Genomic DNA, 19,537 nt, shown 5'->3' with positions numbered 1-19,537 from the left:
GAAAAAAAGATGGACGAGACTGGCAGACCCTTTATTTTTCCTGAAACTAGAAAAGCAAAAAGCTTAAAAGTTCTAGCGGATATATCCAGTTGTAATAGTCTGCACAGCTTTCAACCCTATAAATCCCACGCCTCTGAGCGTCCTCGGTGTTGTTCGGTCTGGAATTATGTAATGTATTTTAACATTTCCTAATGTAGCTCCAACATTTTTGTTCTCAAAAGTAATAGAACACAATAGAACACACAATAGGACAAAATAAAACAACAGAATTTGAACTAAAAATTCTGGGTTCTTTCTGGCCAACTGTAGACATGTCTTCGAAGAAATGATCTATATTAGAAAAAGTATATAAATTTCCGTGAATTCACAGGGTGATGACTTTTGCTGACGTAAATAATGATAGGACTTCATGCGATGTTTAGTACGTCATGTATGACGTTTTCATCTGCCCAAATACTTGTAGAATGCTCATCCATGATAAGCGTACACCACTAAGTGAAGAATGTCGGCTGTGGGTCGGAAATAAAAAGACCCTCGTTTCATCCATCGCCAGACTATTCTCAGATGAATGACACAACAATAACCGTTTTAGACTGTAGGGGTAAAGATCATTGTTGACATGAAGGTGAACTTTCAACTTTCAAATGACGAATACCGCTTTCGAATTATCAGCACCTGTCAAAACTGTACTTTTGTGTAAAAGCATCATTTGAAAGAACTATGTGGAATTTTGATTACATATCCTCCACCGCCTTGCCAATGTGTCGCAACAATCCAAATGAGGTTGTCAATACTGATTTGTTCAAATTTGGTTGCTTGTGTTTGAGCTCAAACACTTGTGAACGGACAATTACGTTTCCCTAAAACTCATTTTTGCCTTCTACATTTTTGAACCAATTGAAGCTTGTTCAAATCAGTTCATGGGTTGAGATAATATACCCAGTGGTGTGAAAATGACTAGACCAAGGTTAGGAAACAAGCCTCCCCGGAAGGCTACCAGTGTACTACAACTGGAGGGATTCGAAGCTGCAAGATTTGATAGAAAGATTTGTTTCACGATCGGGGAAAAATGGGCGACTGATGATCGATCCGATTACCTTATTGTCAGATCGATCGAGACACCTGTCTTTAACTGACATCGGTTCATGGTGGACTAAGATACTGCCAGAGTGCCCAAACCTAGATAGAGTCCTCAAACAAAACCATTGTTGGCGAAAGAATACACAAGTGTCCAAAATTCTAAGGGACTAATTGCCACATTTGTTCCAGCCATCAATCTGGATGTCCGAAAGACTGTGTTTGTCAGAAATCTATCCATTGACTAGCTTGATAGGAAGACTCTATGAAGACTGCATTGGTTTCCTGCTGTGCAACTCAGTCGCACTTTGATAAGTTCCAATCTGTCGGCGATCATTTTATACCTGGCAACAACGACTTCCTACACTGAGGCAACCAAAAATGTGAGAAAATGTGTTAAAAAAAACTGGTTTTCATCCTATTTGGAAAACAGGTCAAGTCTACTGGAAACAAGTGAGAAGCAAAAAGAGAAAGCTAGCAGATTGTCTATTTTACCAATAAGAGAAAGATCTCCCGGCCATAAATGATATTTGGCTTTGGATCGCACGTAAAAAGGATCCCAGGTTCATCCATCATCAAACTATTTCCAGATGAAATGCATAAAATTTAACGGTTGCATACAATAGGACGGCATACATGCCATTGTTGACGTCAGGTTGAACTCGAATACCACAAACAATCTGGTGAAAGCTTTCACTTTTCAAGCGTTGAATATCAATTCCGGATTCTATAAAGCTCGTACATCATTCAAGCGTAAATGAGTGACCAGTGTGCTATTACCGACAGATTTCCTTGACAATATTAGAGTGACTGTAGGAAATATGTAGTTGAATCCGCAGTCACGCAGTCTTTGGGAAACAAACCTCTGAAAAACGAAACTCAATGTTTAGTATGAGTGGGCATAACCGGGCTGATGTGTAACTGCAGTTGTCTACCTGACTTGCACCCACCACATGCGACCTAAACGACGCTCATCCACTGTTCCATCCATTAAATGATTTTGACAGTGTACTCAGCATATGAAAAACCTTGCTGCGTGATTAACAAGCTATCGATAGCTTTGAAAAATTCCTATGATCCCCTATATCCGCCACTGCACTCGTGAATTTCCGAAACACCGAACTCAATTTCCTCAACAGAATGAACCAATGGGCATTAAAGAATTAATTGCAAGTGAGGCAAGGAATGGACAATCGAAAACTATCGTAAAATTTCCCACCGATAGATTCATTTTGCCTGCAACAAAACACTAAAACGAGAAACGTCTTACCAAAGGGAAGTTTTCCTTGGATCATAGGTTTGGAAGAGAAAGAAACTTCCAAGAACTACCTTACTATTCGCTATGGAACTTTAAAAGGGGATACAAAGACGTGATCACAAGCTCATGGTCAACCATACTTGAAAATTTCGTCGTGGCAAGGCCAAACTGGCGTACAAGTACAGTCTTTTAAATCACCTTCTCATAACACGATTTGTCGTCACATCAATCCCAGCAACACTGCTACGTAATTTTTTGAAGATTCCGCAAGCGTACTGATGTTAGCATCTTGCGCTGCATCAACTTTTTCGGTGCATTACAGCTGACGTACGCAGAATCCTACTGTGAACAAGAATGTGGCAACCAACGATTCCCAATTTTGTGGCGACTTCGTGAGCCTTCCTGACCACCGGTAACAACACCAAACCTTGTGCTGTTTCTTGAGTGAAAGATAACGTCCATTTGTTCTAATAAGCCTGGCTTTCTCAGGTAAAAAATGGCATATGTCAGCCAACGACAGCATCTATCTATCTATCTATCTATCTATCTATCTATCTATCTATCTATCTATCTATCTATCTATCTATCTATCTATCTATCTATCTATCTATCTATCTATCTATCTATCTATCTATCTATCTATCTATCTATCTATCTATCTATCTATCTATCTATCTATCTATCTATCTATCTATCTATCTATCTATCTATCTATCTATCTATCTATCTATCTATCTATCTATCTATCTATCTATCTATCTATCTATCTATCTATCTATCTATCTATCTATCTATCTATCTATCTATCTATCTATCTATCTATCTATCTATCTATCTATCTATCTATCTATCTATCTATCTATCTATCTATCTATCTATCTATCTATCTATCTATCTATCTATCTATCTATCTATCTATCTATCTATCTATCTATCTATCTATCTATCTATCTATCTATCTATCTATCTATCTATCTATCTATCTATCTATCTATCTATCTATCTATCTATCTATCTATCTATCTATCTATCTATCTATCTATCTATCTATCTATCTATCTATCTATCTATCTATCTATCTATCTATCTATCTATCTATCTATCTATCTATCTATCTATCTATCTATCTATCTATCTATCTATCTATCTATCTATCTATCTATCTATCTATCTATCTATCTATCTATCTATCTATCTATCTATCTATCTATCTATCTATCTATCTATTTACACAATTTAGCAAACTGTACCCAGTAAATTGAATTACTGAGGCACGGAAAGATTTTAGACCTACAACTACGATAGCGTGTTTCTTTCGTTGTGGGATTTGAAAAGATAATAACCGATATAAATAACTCATTGTGTGTCAAAGCCTCATTGGCAGCTTCAGCCACAATATGAGATGGTCGGTGGGCTGCCGACATTTGCGCCTCATACTCAAAGCGAACACGAGGCTAGTGCTTTGGGCGATTTCTTCAAGCGGGTCAAAACAGATCCAACTTTGAATTTTGACGGTAGGCCTGAAATTTTGCGGTAACCGATAAACGCGTTACTCAAATGGATTAGGTTAATCTACCAAAAAACTTTTAGATCTACTGACGTTTGTGTGAAACAAACGGAAAGGAAACGCTTATTCAACCGTTTTTTAGATGTCTAGTTGTTCTTTTGGAAGTTTTATCAGGCTTTTGAATAATCTAGAAAGGATTTTGTGGTTACATATTTCTTGAACCAAGCACACCTTAGAGTAAACCAGTCCAAAGCTACAGCCACTACATTGTATGCCTTGCCTTTTAGAAACACGCTATAATTAGAAATGTTTCTTCCCATTTAAACAAGACAAGATATCTTAAAGAATTTCCTCACATTCATACAGCAAGATGTTTGTACTCCCTGGAAATCTTTACTTCAACTCCGGGATGTTTGGCGAAAAACAAATATATGTATTGCTATTTGTATCACTGTCAACGTTTCATCTCCCATCGTTTAAACGAAGAACTCCTTTTACTTAATTTTTGCATTCTATATGATTGTAATTTCATGTGCGGACCATGATATCTTTGGAACGTGTTCAACATGATGTCACGTTCCAAGTAGACGAAGTGATGATCATCTCCCTAAGATTAAGGATATTTGCACTCTCTTGCTGCTTGGAGCCGTACTCTGTCGACCAGGAGCCGTCTAACAAGACCACATAGCTCATCCTGAAAGATTGCTTCTCACTGGAAAAAATTACTTGTATGAAGCACGTCTCGATGCGAATAAGATTGGGCATATTGCCGGCAGTCTAATACCTTCTGGAGTCAGAATAAAACAATAAAGTGAGAGGTGGTTGATTCTTTGTCCCTTTTGTAGGTAAATGGGTGGTCCAAGAGAGCCTATGGCGACATTTTGGTAGCTATGGGTAGAGATCAACATCAATGGCAACAACACCAGATGTGAACACTGGGGCTTCAGTGCCATACACTCAAGTCAATTTTTTTCAGTCAAGCATTATGAAGAAAAACAAAAGCAATGGGGCACCAGGAGCGACGCTTAGCCTAACACAAACATCCGAGGTGCCTACACATCCAACACGCAGTCATGTGACGTCGATAGAAGAGGGCCGCATGAAAGCCACTCATGTCGGTTATTCATCATATCATTCAGAATCACCAACGTCACCGGTATCACCCAAACCTTTCGCAATATTCTTCGTTGCGTTCCACCACATCAAATTTTATCCACATCTACGTTTCCGCCACTCCGAATCGGGCAAAAGAAAGAGTGCTGTCTGAGAAAGCGGTACATTGGCGTGTGTAACACATGACCCAGCCACCAAAGCTTGCAGCTTTCCCTAAAGGAGTCCCTCGGAATTCCCTATCACCTTATCGGCAATTAGCTGATTTCATCTGCTTTCAGCTATACGTCCTAGATACAGGTGGTCAAAGACTTGGAAAGGTCTTAGATCCTTTGCCTAATTCCGCCAAGTCTCAGCTGCACAGCACTAAGCCATTTACTATAGTCTGAGACCCAGTTGTATGACTTTCTAACGTCACAAGTTACTCAAATTGGAAAAGCAGCAATTTTAGCCTTTGGTGTCACGCTGTCGCCAGAGCTGAGAGAGAGTTCAACACATGCATGGTCTTCCAAAGCCCTGGATGTCCCCTCTTGAAGTCTCAGAGTGATTTTCAAGGATTGTATGTCCAGTGGCATAATTTTATGGTTGCAAAACACACGCCGAATGGATGGATAAAGCGACAGGCATTTGCAATATTGTTGCGCCCCTGGCTCTTCTTGAAATATGGGCAAAATGTCGTCCGCGAACTGATAAAGGAGGGCTTGGAGGCACAATGCTCACCAGTGTTCAAAAACAGAGTACTTAAAAGTTAAGGGATCGGACACGTTTGTCAAACTCCACTGCATGTAGAAAAGTTTTTGCAGAGATTCCGATACACTCACGGGCCCACAAGTATGGAAATACAAACAGCGCATGATATTCAAGAACTTGTGAGGCATTCCCTGTTGCTCATGCGTGCAGTCAGGAAATAACCGGACGAAAAACTGAACACAACTTCACTATGACGATCCATCTGAAAATCCCGTATTGTGATCATTCAGAGGTAATTAAAATTAGCCCAAATTTACACCCAGATTGCAAGCAGTCCGAGAAAGAAGCAGAACGTGAGTCAATGGGTCAGCACACAAAAACATATAGACACAATCGGAAATCAGAAATATTTTTAAGGAAAAGACATCGAAATAAGGCAGTATTCGTCGAATTTAACAAACGTAGCTGAAATTAAAATTACAGCTCCAATAACCATGTTGTGAAATATGGCAGCCAGATTCCATTGACAACCAAATAACAAGGAAAAAATGAAAATAAACCAGAGTGCATAAAAGCAGAAGACACATCGAAAGGATGAGGATCCGAAAACCTACCCAGAAAACATAAAGAAAAAGAAGACATTCCCTGAAATCGGGGACCCACTGGCCNAAATTACAGATCCAATAACCAGGTTGTGAAATATGGCAGCCAGATTCCATTGACAATCAAAATAAAAGGAAAAAATTAAAATAAAATCGAGCGCATAAGAGCAGAAGACACATAGAAAGGATGAGGATCCGAAAAGCTACCCAGAGCACATAAGGAAAAAGAAGACAATCCCCGAAATCGGTGACCCACTGGCCCGCGCACCTTCCATCCCACATTTCCCCCTCTTTCTCTATGTACAAACAGTACGTGTCCTGGATTTCACAATCACGCAGTGCTTTGCTAAATCATAGAGGTCCTGTGTGTTTTTCTCATCGTCGGACGATAAATCAAAGCTCCCGTTGCTATGTTTGTGACCAAATGCAGTCGGGCGCACTGCCTCAGCAATTCAATAGTAGCCTGTTTTCCTCCATTGGTCATCTTGGCCAACACATCACGAATGTATATGGCACCAGGAGTCACATGCAAAATCTATGGGAAATCACGGGTGCATACTCTTTAAGGGAGGAAAACGAAAAACGGAAGGGGACAGGGCCGGTTGGACACGGAATCACATCTGCGTACTATCTGGCCGTAAACAGCCCACTCATTGATAAGGAGCACATGTTTGAAGTCGTAAACAGATTAAGGCTAGCGTACAATCCAGTTGATCACGGTGGCGGATGCAATTTGCCGGTACGACCCGCAAATCTGTGTCTTAATGGAACCTGTGCAAACCATGAAATCGAACTAGTCTGAAACATAGGCAAACCAAAAAACTGGCCTGGACTGACGAAATCCACTGGAATCCGTGACCCACTGGCCCGCGCACCTTCCATCCCACATTTCCCCCTCTTTCTCTATGTACAAACAGTACGTGTCCTGGATTTCACAATCACGCAGTGCTTTGCTAAATCAGGAAAGTCATGTTGCTTACCCGGGATTCGCTCCCGTTACTCTTAACAGAAACATGATTTCCTCTGCAAGTTTGCCAATCTTCCGGCAATAACCCGCAGTCCAAACAGAATCACCAATGCAAGACAAGCCCTCATTTACTCATCTCATACTTAGCTCAACCCATGTCAGACATCCATACTCCGGCTAGTTCTCACTATGATAACTGTCCCCGATACCCCCGAACCATGATGTCTATTTGCTCAACGAATGAAAGCCGAATGGAAGCCGGTTTCATGGGAAACGAGGAGGAGAAGGAACATTCTCAGCTATTAGTTCAAGATCCGTGGATGCCAGGTATAGCCGCGAATATAAAACAAAGCTTGGAATGCATTCTTAAATTTACGTCAGATGGCGTCCAGTTGACCTCGGAACTGCACCTGACGCTCCAGCAAATGGAATGTTCGCTCTGCTTAGTCCACTCCCACACTGATACAGTGTTTGCCAAAGTTCACCACAGTTTACCTTGCAACAGGGTTTTTTCTCTATTTGAACATAGTTGCTCTAGAAACGCATCATCCAGATCTAAGGATACCTATGATTTGTTCTCTGAACGGCTTTCTGAGCCTTCATGGTTTTGTGTACATACGAAAGACGCACATCGACGCATTTCGTTTGTCGCAGATAAACTAGTGTATTGCACAGAACCGAAGCAAATGGGTGCACTCACCGGAACCAAGTCCTGTCTGTTTGTCGTCAGGCGTCGGAGGATCAGATGAGTCTGGTTGCAATTTAGAAGCATCTTCCTCAGGGGTCTTATTTAGCATGTCCTTATTTGGCTCAGCTTGAGTCAATGTCGTGTTCGCACTTGTGGGTTGTGTGACAGAACCGGGTGGTGCGGGGATATTCGTCTCGAGAGAACCACCTGCGCCTGCACCGTTGCTTGCCGACTGGTTCTGCGACACTCCAACCCCAGACTGTGATGCACTGTCTGTTTGAGATTTCTCTGTGACGACCGGAGAATCTATGCTTTCCGCCGGCGATTCATCATCCTTTGTGGTTTCTGGCAGTTGTCCGTCTACCACGACTGTACAAAGTTGAGAGTCAATCACAAAGCTCACTCGTCTTTTTTACTCATGTTCCTCACCGAACATATTTATTTTTTTGTTGCATGTTTACGTTTTTCGATGGCAATCTTTAATTTCAATGTAGAACATTCGTTTGTGTTAGCTTGTCACTGAATATTCATTTTTTTTCCGTATCATTTACGCCAAATATTTTTTTGTTTTTAATTTGCCTTTGTCTCTTACCTCTCCGGCATTTGTCGTTAGTCTCTTGGATATCTTGTTCTGCTTGTTTTCATCCTTCTTCAAAACTCTGATTATAGTTTATCCAGTTTTCCAAATTTTAGTGGTTATTTTTGTCGTGGTGTTTTGTGCATTTTCTGTTTTTTCTTCTATTTTTCTTTCCTTTATTGCGTTTTATTTTGTTTTCATGAGTGCATATATGTAATTGTTTTTTTCGCATGTTAAAACTGAATGATTTGCTCATTTTTCAACTTCTGAAATTAATCCTTTTCTGAGGTTTTCTGCCTTTGTATATTCGTGGCTTTATTTGAATTCAAATGATCCGAGACATGAAATTCCTTTATAGAACACACAACAGGAACGAATTCAAAATCACCGGAACGATGCATTGTGAACAGAGTTGTGAAAGCGAAATTAGGGAATTATTTCCCTTTATGTATATATATATATATGTATATTTGACGGTATAAATTTTCTTTTGCCTACATTGCTTCCCTTTGCCTAAAGTGTCCGCTTATAAACTCGTCGAAATATGAGCCACTCATCCTCGGAACTTGTGACGTGAGTTTCCACAATAACTGCTTTATGTCTTGTTGAGGTAGGAGTTGGTTTCACTACAGATCAGCCAGTTGGAGTCTGATATAACGACTGAGTCATTTCGATAAACAATTATCGATCAGCCTTCCTGCTACACCCCTTAATCTGTAGTTTTCCAGTCCACAGGATGAGTCCCGTACTTTCAACTTGACCGAGTGAATAAGATTTTCAGTGCAGCCGTTGACTGAATTCGCAATATTTTCGCCCACTTCCATCACAGTAGTACAAAACAAGTGGTTTCTTGTAGTGGCTCGAGGAATATTCATCAACATTCTAATCCTGGCTTTAAAACAGTGAAGGAATCTAGTATCATAGCTGTGATTAGAAAAAGTTTGACTTTGACCGGATGAGGACCTTTGAACACATTTCGTCATATGGTGTGATTCATTGTCCTAAATGGGATAAGAAATGACCACTATGGTGCCTCATAATCAACGGCTTGCCTCTTGGGAACACCCAAACCTTACCAAGTATGTCAGAGTATATTTTCACAGGTAGATTTCGATTTGGAAATGAAAATTAAAGTCCCTTCCCATCAGGCGCAACGAGGTATGACCTGTCTTTGTCATCCCCAGTGTTTCATATAGGACATCCATTGAGTCGGTTATCTATTCCCTAACATCAAAAGTTATATCTAACATTTCAGATGTGAATCATTGTATGGGGAAAGAATATGTAACTAGCCTAACCGGTATGTTGTTATCTGAAATCCGTCTTGTGGGTCTTGTCTTGAGAGTCATCTGAAATCTTCCGTTCTTTCTTAAACCAAATTGGACTGGCACTGCTCCGTCTGTTTTAACAATGATTTCAACCAGAAACATACATTACATGATGAACGCTGAGTGCGCCCAAGGTCATACTTCCGTGGAATAAGTGCGTTTGCTAGTAAAGTTGATGTTGACAAAAGACTCAAATGAATTCCACCTGAACCACTCGTTTATGATATTCTTCAAATAAATGTGCTGCACAGAGGCTACCTGAATGTTCAAGTGCCGCGCCATTCGAGATATCACGGTACAATAAACGAGAGATTTGTCTGGGACCCAGCCGAGACTCGCGTTAAACCCAAGTTGCTTCCAAACATCCGTAGTTTGTGAATTGCGTGCACATTGGGTTCAAGCAGAACATACGGTTAACGGATACTTTGAAATCTCGCCAACCATGATAAGCTGTGAGAATAATGAAGCTGGTTGTGGTGAGCAGTGTGTTCCATCACGAACCAATATTTACATTTTATCACCATACAGGGGCTACTTCGAGTATCCGTATGTATTTAGTAATGCACACCTGGGATGCCACATTTAAAGTGTTCCACCGGAAAAAACGGCATTCTTGTATTACTTGGGGTGATAAAACACAGCTTAGTTTATTAAGTGTATTAGGATAGAGATTGATAACAGCATTTATCCACATCGTTTAGTTCAACTCTGTGACAGGTGTCAGTATAGCGAAAGGTTGTAAGAAAGGAAAAAACTGAAGCAAATCGGTCTTGGAGAAACAGATCTTTACAATAATGAATTCAAGAAAACGTGCACGAGCCGACTTAGAGTTGAAGGTGATGCGCCACCAGTTGAAACTTATCTCAAGAAAGTGTCAGTTTGCAAGAGCTTTGGTAAAAAAGAGGTTGAGAGGAACTCAAATTGCATTGAAATATAAGATATATTCATTTACGGCCAACACCATTCCCTAAGCAGTGTCGTGACGCAGCAAAATCAGCAAGCTATTTGAAATATCGTTGCTAACTTCTAGAGTGCTGCCAGAAATGATGCCAGCACTGCTTCTAAGTTTTCGCTTTACCCAAGAAGGGTGACCAAAGAAAAAAATCAAACAATTGGTAAAAAACTCAGCAAATACAAGTCTTGGAAAACAAGCCGAATATTATAAAGCAAATCTATGCCCACCGCCGTACGTGACCAATTAATAGATGTACGTTTTTGCAATTGGTGGCATCCAAACAGAAACCAACCCCGTAAATGAATGATGTCCCATGATACCGTCAGTCACAAACGATGAGACAACGTTAAATGTCCTATAAGTTACTGGTTTTTAGATCGTAGACCAGAGCTTATCTTAACTGAACTATTCCTCACCTAAAGTGGCTGGATCATGTTCGGTTGGACACAAACTGATTGATCACCGGTCAAGGTGGGTACCCAGAGCGCACACAGGACCCCAGATAGCGGTTTTTACGGATTTCTAGGGTTAACAAGCCAGAACCTTCATTCGGCCTCACATCTCCTATTCACCTCCGCCTTTCCCAAAACCCGATGCAATAGACACCGTTCTCACCAACCGTCCTGATCCAATCAGACACTAAATTGGGAATATCCGTGGGCTAGTCGGTTATGCGAATTTCTGTAGCAAACTTAGCCATCTGAATTCACTAAGAGAAAGAGAAATGCAGTTGAGTTTTTAATTTTGACCAAATGCGACTTTCTAACCCTATGCGGTCACAGGACGTATCTCCAGAGTGTATCTATATCAAAACTCGACGTGAATTTACTTGTTCCCATAAGACATAGAACCGCAAAGTCCCTAATCGACTAAACCAGTAATTCTGTGGAAAACAGCTAAACTTCCCCATCAGATTTTTATCCAAACTGTTCGGGAATTCGGAGGCTGAATACACCGTGAGAAGGAAACTCTTATAAAGAAGTAGGAAATACAGGAGTAGCAGGAAGCACAGCAAGCCTTATGCTACACAAAACACAATATTAAAAGAAAATTAAGCGGTTAGAAGGAGCGTGGAAACGTTTGTTTGGAGGGACTTTGCTGCCAGAAGGATTCGATCTTATAATATATACATATGTATATGAATTTATTTGTGGGCAAACACGCCTGTCATATACGACTGAAACAAAAGAATGTAAGCACAATACATATCCTACGGTTATTCGGCGATTTTTTACCGTTGGCTATCATCATCATCACCCACATCAGTGTTCAACACCGATGCTTCGCTGCCATGCAACCATGATTTATTTGGAAGCCTAATTGTGAAGAAAAGAATAAAGGCGGACCGGGAAGGGACTTATTGCTAGCTTACTACAATCATCTCGAGGTACCTACACCTCCAAACGCTCATTCAGGTAAGCTGGGTAGAAACTGACAACAAAAAAGCCACTGACATCGGCTGGCAGCCATATCTTGCAGCGTCTACGACCAGGTGCTGTGAGGATCATGCGGTACCCATCCCAGAAGGCGAGTAGCACCGACAGCACCCAAGTCTTTCGTAATCTTCTTCATACCCCTATTCCAGTTCGAGGGTAAGCCACCTCTCTACTTCCATCACTATTGGTCGGGTGTGAACACAGCACTCTCTTCGGCAAACGATGGTTTGGCATACGCAACACATGTCCCAACCAATGCAGCTTCAGGTGCTGGACACTTTCTTCAATGAAAATCCCTGTTGCCCAACCGAAAACCCGTTTCCTAATTGCCTCGTTACGGATTCGCCGACAACAACCCATACGCGCAATGGTCCTGAGGCAAAGTTTGTCGAGGATCTGAAGGCATTTCAGTTCCGCTGCCCAAACAGTCCAGCTCTCAGCCGTACAACAAAACAGCCCGTACTGTAGCCTGATACACAGGTCCCTTGGGATTCAGGGTTACACCACTTTGACGTCATATGTGGCTCGAATAAGCAAAGGCGTCCAGAGCCTTGCAGATTCGTGTCCGCGAGCATGACCTCACACTTTGTGGATGCAAAGTGCATACCAAAGGACGGGATTCTTTGGTCAGTTCATCCAAGAACTCTTGCACTTTCTCCTCTTCGAACATGAGAACGACATCGGTCTGCACATTCCAGATCAATAGGATCTTTGTCACATGCTATTCGAACAATGGAGTTTTGAAGACCTTCCAGCGCTCGTCCCGCTGTTTAATCAATCACGAAAGTTAACGCGAATGGAGAAAGTGAGCAAACCTGATGGACACCGCTCTGTATACGAAGGCTTTTGGAGATCTGTCCGTGTACTGTCACAGTGTGAGAATACAGAGAACTTATTGTGCTTACAAACCTCCGAGGTATTCCTTGTTGGACAAGCGTGTAAAAGAACAGACCGGTCACCCGAATCGAATGCGCCTTAGAAATCCAGGATTACTAGAATTGCGGGTTGTTTGTACGCATGTTGTTGTTCTAGCACCTGGCGGATTGTGAAGATTTGGTCAACGAAACCCTCACCAGCCTGTCACTCCACTTGATTACATCGAGTCAGTGTTTGTCGAGCCACCGTAAGGCAGCCAAGCAAGAGTGAAGCCTACAATCTCATTAAGATAGAGCTCAAGCTGATCCCCCCTAGGGTTACCACAACCAATACGAGCCCTTTTTTGGTAGATAACTACCATCGGCGTTCTCCAGTTGTTTGACGCAGACTTCCTTTCCCAAACTCAAGCAAACAGATCAGACAAGCGCTGACTGAGGACTTTACTCGCATCTTTAGACAAGGCAAGACGGACCAGAAGCTTCGTGGTGCTTGAAGCCCAACAGTTGCGGCGTTCTTAGTCATTTAAGATGGATACCATATTTTGATCCTCGATGGTTTGGTTCAGAGGTGGTGTTGTGAGGCCGGTCGCACGGATCAACTGAAATAGTCTTCTGGCTTTCTCGGATTTCCGCGACTGTTCCATTTCCTTAGCTTACTGTGTCCAAACACAAGTTATTTTCGGGACCGCCTGAGATATTTCTGAGAGACTTAACCAGTGCCACCGTTTGGTCTGATACGCAGCACTTCAGGGGTCGTGTCAGGCGAAATACCCAGCACCATACAAATAGGTGGCAATCTCGTCCCACTATGAATACACATCTGCTGGTGGAGCATTTGGAAGTGACTGCAGAAGACTATTGTTGTAAGTTCGTCTAAAATCCGGATCCGCCGGGCTCTCAATTGTCAAGCTCTTTGTCCGCACCTTAAGCAGCTCTGCAAAACGTATAAAAAAGCGATTCTGGAGCAGTGCGTGGTCGTAATCCACAAATACGTTCCAAAACGCCCAACAGTCAGTTACTGATCCGCGCCATCGGTAACCGATGGCAAAGTGATTGATTTTGACCGAAACCTCGTTAGAAAACACCTTGTACCTAGAGGATTTCGGCTATTTCTGAAGTTGGTTCTACATAAAAAAAAAAGCGTGCGATCAGCACACAGCCGAGGCAATCGTTCTCCATTGCCCGTAAATACAGAATCCGATCCATGTGAGCCTCCTAAATAAGTCTCAGATCCTGTAAAATTGTGCATTCATATCTCCGACAACTACGACAGCATCTGAGCTTTAAACTCCCCGCAACAAGGCATTCAGGACGTCATAAAACTTGTCTTTGACGGCGTCGGAGCTACAGTCAGTTGTGGTGCAAGTAGGCACGATAAACATACAGTGATCAAGTTCCCACTTGTGAGACTCATTCAAAGACTTTGCTAGATAAGGCGGTTATCACCAGGTATGCAGTCAAGAAAGAATAATTCCGCCTGGTGACTTAGGATAATAGCGATCCATGGACCTCCCAACGCAGCCGCCCCTGGATCACCAGAGGTGCACAGCCGGAAGAAAGTAGAGGGTGATGGAGTTCTTAGCTCAACTACTGTGCTTGTATTTTGAATTCTTGTTCCCGAGTCATTGTCCACATCAGTGCCAAACGCGTCTAATGGGAGAGCAAGATCTTTCTTGTTTCAGAATGCAGGCATTGAACGTGGCTAGATGGACTTGATCTCGAGGCCCGAAGACTGATTTTGAGATACCTGATGATTTCGGCGCCACGTGACAAAAAGATGTTGGACGCAAAACCGATGCAAGATAAGCGGAGTCATCATTTCTAAGTGCTAGGTCTACAAGGAGAGCGTTAATAATTGAGTGAGGTGAAGGGAAAAAAGGCACGTGAAAGAGAAAGAACAGAGTCATCAGCGGTAGCCTGCTTTCGGTCACCCGACTTGGCTGATGGAATCACGCTACGGCTGATACGGAATGGGTTTATTTGTATTTTTGCAGTTCATGGAGCTGGGATACGTTGCCAGTTGAAAGAAACAAGTCTCCGCACATGTTCCAACCCCTAACATGGAGGACCTCTAATTATTAACCAACCTGGTATGAGAGAGTCCATGAGTGTCGCGGGGACATCCCACAGTATAGCTCAATGGGCCACTGAGTGGCGCAAATCATCAAACCACGGCAATGTTCAGTTGCTCCGTGAAGGCATTAGTTTCTATTGGCCTCCATTAATTTCCTTCGTAATTCATCAGCTTTTAAACGGATATTTGACTTACGTAGGAGGCGAGTAAAATGAGGTTCAAACACCACTGCCGAAGCGTGGATGATAGTACCGTACTTAGCTTCAACATAGGCAAACTCACAAATTTCACTCGATTTTATACCTCATTTTAACTGTTGGCTTTTCGATAATATTCAAGTTTCTTGTAGGGGAAGTATCTTTATTCGAAAATATAAAAAAAAATAATTCTTGCCCTCAACCGACTATTCCGTTGAGATACGTATTCCTACCTGAGTCTTGTCACCATATTTTGTCCCTAGGGGGGATATATAAGGTTGTCACAACACGGAGTCCAGTAAACCTATCTATTCCTGGTATCGACCATATTAGTTGAAAGTTCGCTAAGCAAAACGAGAAAAGTGCCGAAATCGGGGACGAGGTAGAATGACGCCCAGTGGTTTAGTCGTGACCAGACTGTGTAGTCTGTTTGTTACAGTTTAAGTAGCAACCTGATCACGCAAGCAATTAGAACTGCTCATTCTCAACTTATGTGGTACATGTTTCCAGGAATTCCTCAGTGTTACCCCAAAACTTTGAGTTTGGTCCATGGGAGACCAGCAGTTACTGCAAAGCATGACGATATCTTTGGAGGAAACTGGACAGTTATTCGGACGACCTCGTCGCTCAACTTCGACATCACAAGGTCACCATATTTGCTTGAACATATGTCACACTGGTTATATTAGCTTCTGATTGGCTGTTCCCAACTTTGGCATTCTGTGAGCCTTAGTCCAAGTTGTAATGACGAGGCTGATTGTCCGAAAATCAGCTGAGCGTCTCACCCTTAGGGAATGAATGCTTCTAAGCCCCACGTGTTTTAGTAGCCACAGGGCCAGTCGAGGTAATTCATCAGAGCTTTGGAAGTGGAAGGGTGCTCTTCCGATCTGAAGCTCATCCCGTTAACCCATCTTATCTTACATCCACATGTGTCACAAAAAACACCGAGGCGTTCCAAGTTAGAAATAGGCTGTTCCTGTGCGGTGCAAAACGACCGTTTGACAAGACCGCTAGGTTTTCCACGTGCTTACATACTCTCAAGTAATTACTATGATGCATAAGACACCCGATTAAAACTAAGACAATTTATTAAACGCTTTTAATGAATAAAAAAAGTAATTGCTCATTTGTTGCACTGTTTTAGTACCTGGCTGTCATGCCACCCGAAGGAAGCACAAAGGCTGAGAAACTGTCTTGAGCACTGAGCTATCTCGAGCTTAGTGCGCACGATCCATGTTAGTAGGTGCGAAAGGAAGACTTAAAAATCTACCATTCTCGACCTAGGTTTCGGTTTGCGCCAAATAATTTTATTATAAATTGCTCATTGTATTTAGAGGGTGTATACCCCAAGAGTCGTCTTCCACGGTATTTACACTGGCATCAAAGGCTTCCACACAGTAGAGGGGGTGCATTTCAAATGTTCAATGATTTAGTCAGTCCTAACTCAAAACTATTTTCTGAGAACTCTCGCATTCTTATCGTGCTTTCAGTATTTAAAGGTGTAACTTTCATTACAGCCTATTCTACACAACTGACGCTAGGTGTGCCACAGGGTAAGTTCTAGGACATATGTTGTACTAAAATGTTTATCACAGCGTCAGGAATACGGTAGCAAACAACACTACTTAAAATGACTTGCGAGAATGTATGCATCACATGTTTCAGTAAATAAAGAAATTGGGAAAATTCTGCCTCCCAATACATTTGAAACTTTTTCGTGTAAGAATATAATAAAGTGTTGCGAGAGACGTTAGCCTGGTGTTTAATATAAAGCGATAGAATGAGCAGAATACCCTATTCTTACCTGATTCCTCTGAGTCTACTGATGTCACCAAATCGTCGTTTTTGGCTGTAGAGGTAGGGGTTGGAACGGTCGTTTTGCTTTGAGGCGTGACAGCGGACGTTGGGAACACCAAAACTTGCGGTGCTTCAGGCACTCCTGTGGTAAGCAGATTACCCGGTCCCTCCACAGATTCTGTGACGCGACCAACACAAAAACGAAGGTGATGACGGGCATTCAGAATTTAAAAAATATTTTTATTGTTTAAACAGTCAGCCCCCAGCAAGAGAGAATTTATTTTGAGAATTTATTCTAATTTTCAGTCTTCAAACAATCCAGCTTTACGGTAATTAGGCGTTTATCTCTCTGTAAATAATAGGGAGTACAAAGCTTCTCTTCGACGTGGAGTTTTCTTCTTTCAAAGATTTTATTAGACGCAATTTCGCAAGCGACTCCTGCACCAAAACAAATAAATTTCTACAGGTAGTTGAACGTCTCGAATATTTAAAAAATTTACGGAATGTTATATAAATTACGATGAGGACAATGAAAATGATTAAAAATGTATCTCAAATCCCTTTGCACCACTTGACTCCAATGGCCAAAACTCGTGTTTCGGACATGCCGTGATCCAAAGCAGACTGCTGTGAACTCGTCATAGTTTTAGCAAGCCCTCAAACCGAATTTACTTTGGTGAAGTAATGCTTTTTGATAGGGCATGATAGCAACTGCACCCACGAATTCGAAATTTGCACTAGCAATATGAACTGATGACAATACATATATATCCGCGCAAGTGTTGTTATTACATCCAACGCAGTACATGGCTAGCAATCTGAAGAAACAGAAAGTGTTTTCTTTGTAATACACTACTCATAAAGTTGCTGAAAACTCGTCGACAGCCCACGACTGGTCTCTCCCTTTTGGAGGCTCATCAGGTAGGCGCAGTCCCCGAGTTTCCGTCAACCATATGTTCTACTTGAAGCCAAATTGCACGGAATTATCGAACTAATTTGGTCTTTCTGGTGACTCACCTGGAACCCAGCTGAATCTCTCGTCTGTAATGTTCTCAGGCAACTGAATGTGCTGCACCAGGTCGCCTCATGTTTCAGTCGCTACGATATTCGAGACATCGCAATACATGTATATGTTTGTGACGTACTACTCATAAGGTTGCTGAAAATCCGTCGTAAATGAGTGTATATTCACTTATTCCGTGAAGTTTAGTTTCAAGTAGAGCATAAGGTTGACGGAAACCCGGGGACTGCGCCTGCCTGGTGAGCCCCAAAAAGTGCGAAATCGGTCGTGGGCTATCGACGAATTTTCAACAACCTTTTGAGTAGTACATTACAAAGATAGACTATTCGGAATGTTTTGTCCGATTAGACTTTGATTCAAGCGAAGCAACCGGATGCTACCAAGCAATGGACGTGGTAAAGTGGGCCAGACGTGCGTCCTCGTCCCCACGAGGACTCGTTAGGTGGGTAAACAGCGATCAATTTTCATCCAGGGCGTCAGCCCTAGAATATTCGCCTGCCGACCATTTGTTCAGTCAATGAGCTTGATTTATGATGTGAACTTTCAATCTGACCATTCATTGGGAAGCCATCAGGAAACGGTCCGGAATATGTCTAATGACTGGTGATCGATTCCCCGTCCAGGACCTGATCGTTTTCAAGTTCAACGAATTGGGGTGTGCACAGAACATTTGAGTCGGACGATCAAAGCAGGTGTTAAACTGTTATTTTTTCAAGCGGAGGAGGTAGGAAAATGCGAGGAACGTCACCTGACTGTCCGTTTTACTCCCTTGCTTCAAGTTTCGTAATTGGGAGACAATTTAAATCATCAGTTCGACTTTATGCCAATATGTGACTGGTGCGCATTTTCTAGCCCTCCCCTCAGTGACGCAAAATAGCTGACAATTTCCACCTGATGGTACAACTTAATCGTGCATTACTCACCCAATCAGCTATCCACAGATTCGTGCTGCTCCAATCATGCGATCCAAAGCACGATGATAAATCAACCAGTGTTTCCAGCCACACTCCATTCCAGCTCTTTGCTGAATAGTATCATTCCACCTAACTTGCGTTCCTTGTCGACCAACTCGTATTGCGAAGCGTATTGCGTAAGCTAGAGACTGCGTGATTCCTAAGACCAACAGCAGAATGATATTGATTGTGAACCAACTTCAAACTCACCAATCAAAGCACCTGGGACATTATCGGTTCTCCAACCCAGAGCAAAAGCTCATTTCATGTTCATTATACAAGTTAAGGAAACCAAACTACTTGCAAGGTCGCTGAAATCTCTTCGGCAGCCGATGACCGGTTTCGCCCCCTTTGTGGATTCATCAGGTAGGCATAGTCTCCAAGTTTCCGTCAACCTTATATTCTACTTGAACCCAAATCGAACT

General features: G+C 42.1%; 1 protein-coding gene across 1 annotated transcript in view; it reads right to left on the bottom strand.

Moving 5' to 3' along the window:
- Positions 1-15,433: 15,433 nt before the first annotated feature.
- Positions 15,434-19,537, bottom strand: part of T265_13314 (hypothetical protein) — a gene marked incomplete at both ends in the record, with an annotated part of 42,438 nt that continues 38,334 nt past the window's right edge. Inside the window, 2 exons of the mRNA XM_009168338.1 lie at positions 15,434-15,502; positions 17,146-17,280. Coding sequence (XP_009166602.1) covers positions 15,435-15,502; positions 17,146-17,280 — 203 coding nt within the window. The remainder of the gene's footprint in view (positions 15,503-17,145; positions 17,281-19,537) is intronic.

Source organism: Opisthorchis viverrini (genome assembly GCF_000715545.1).
Source record: "Opisthorchis viverrini unplaced genomic scaffold opera_v5_60, whole genome shotgun sequence".
Taxonomy (NCBI): Eukaryota; Metazoa; Platyhelminthes; class Trematoda; order Opisthorchiida; family Opisthorchiidae; genus Opisthorchis; species Opisthorchis viverrini.
The sequence above is the reverse complement of the archived record's forward strand: the minus strand, read 5'-3'. Positions and strand labels throughout refer to the sequence as shown.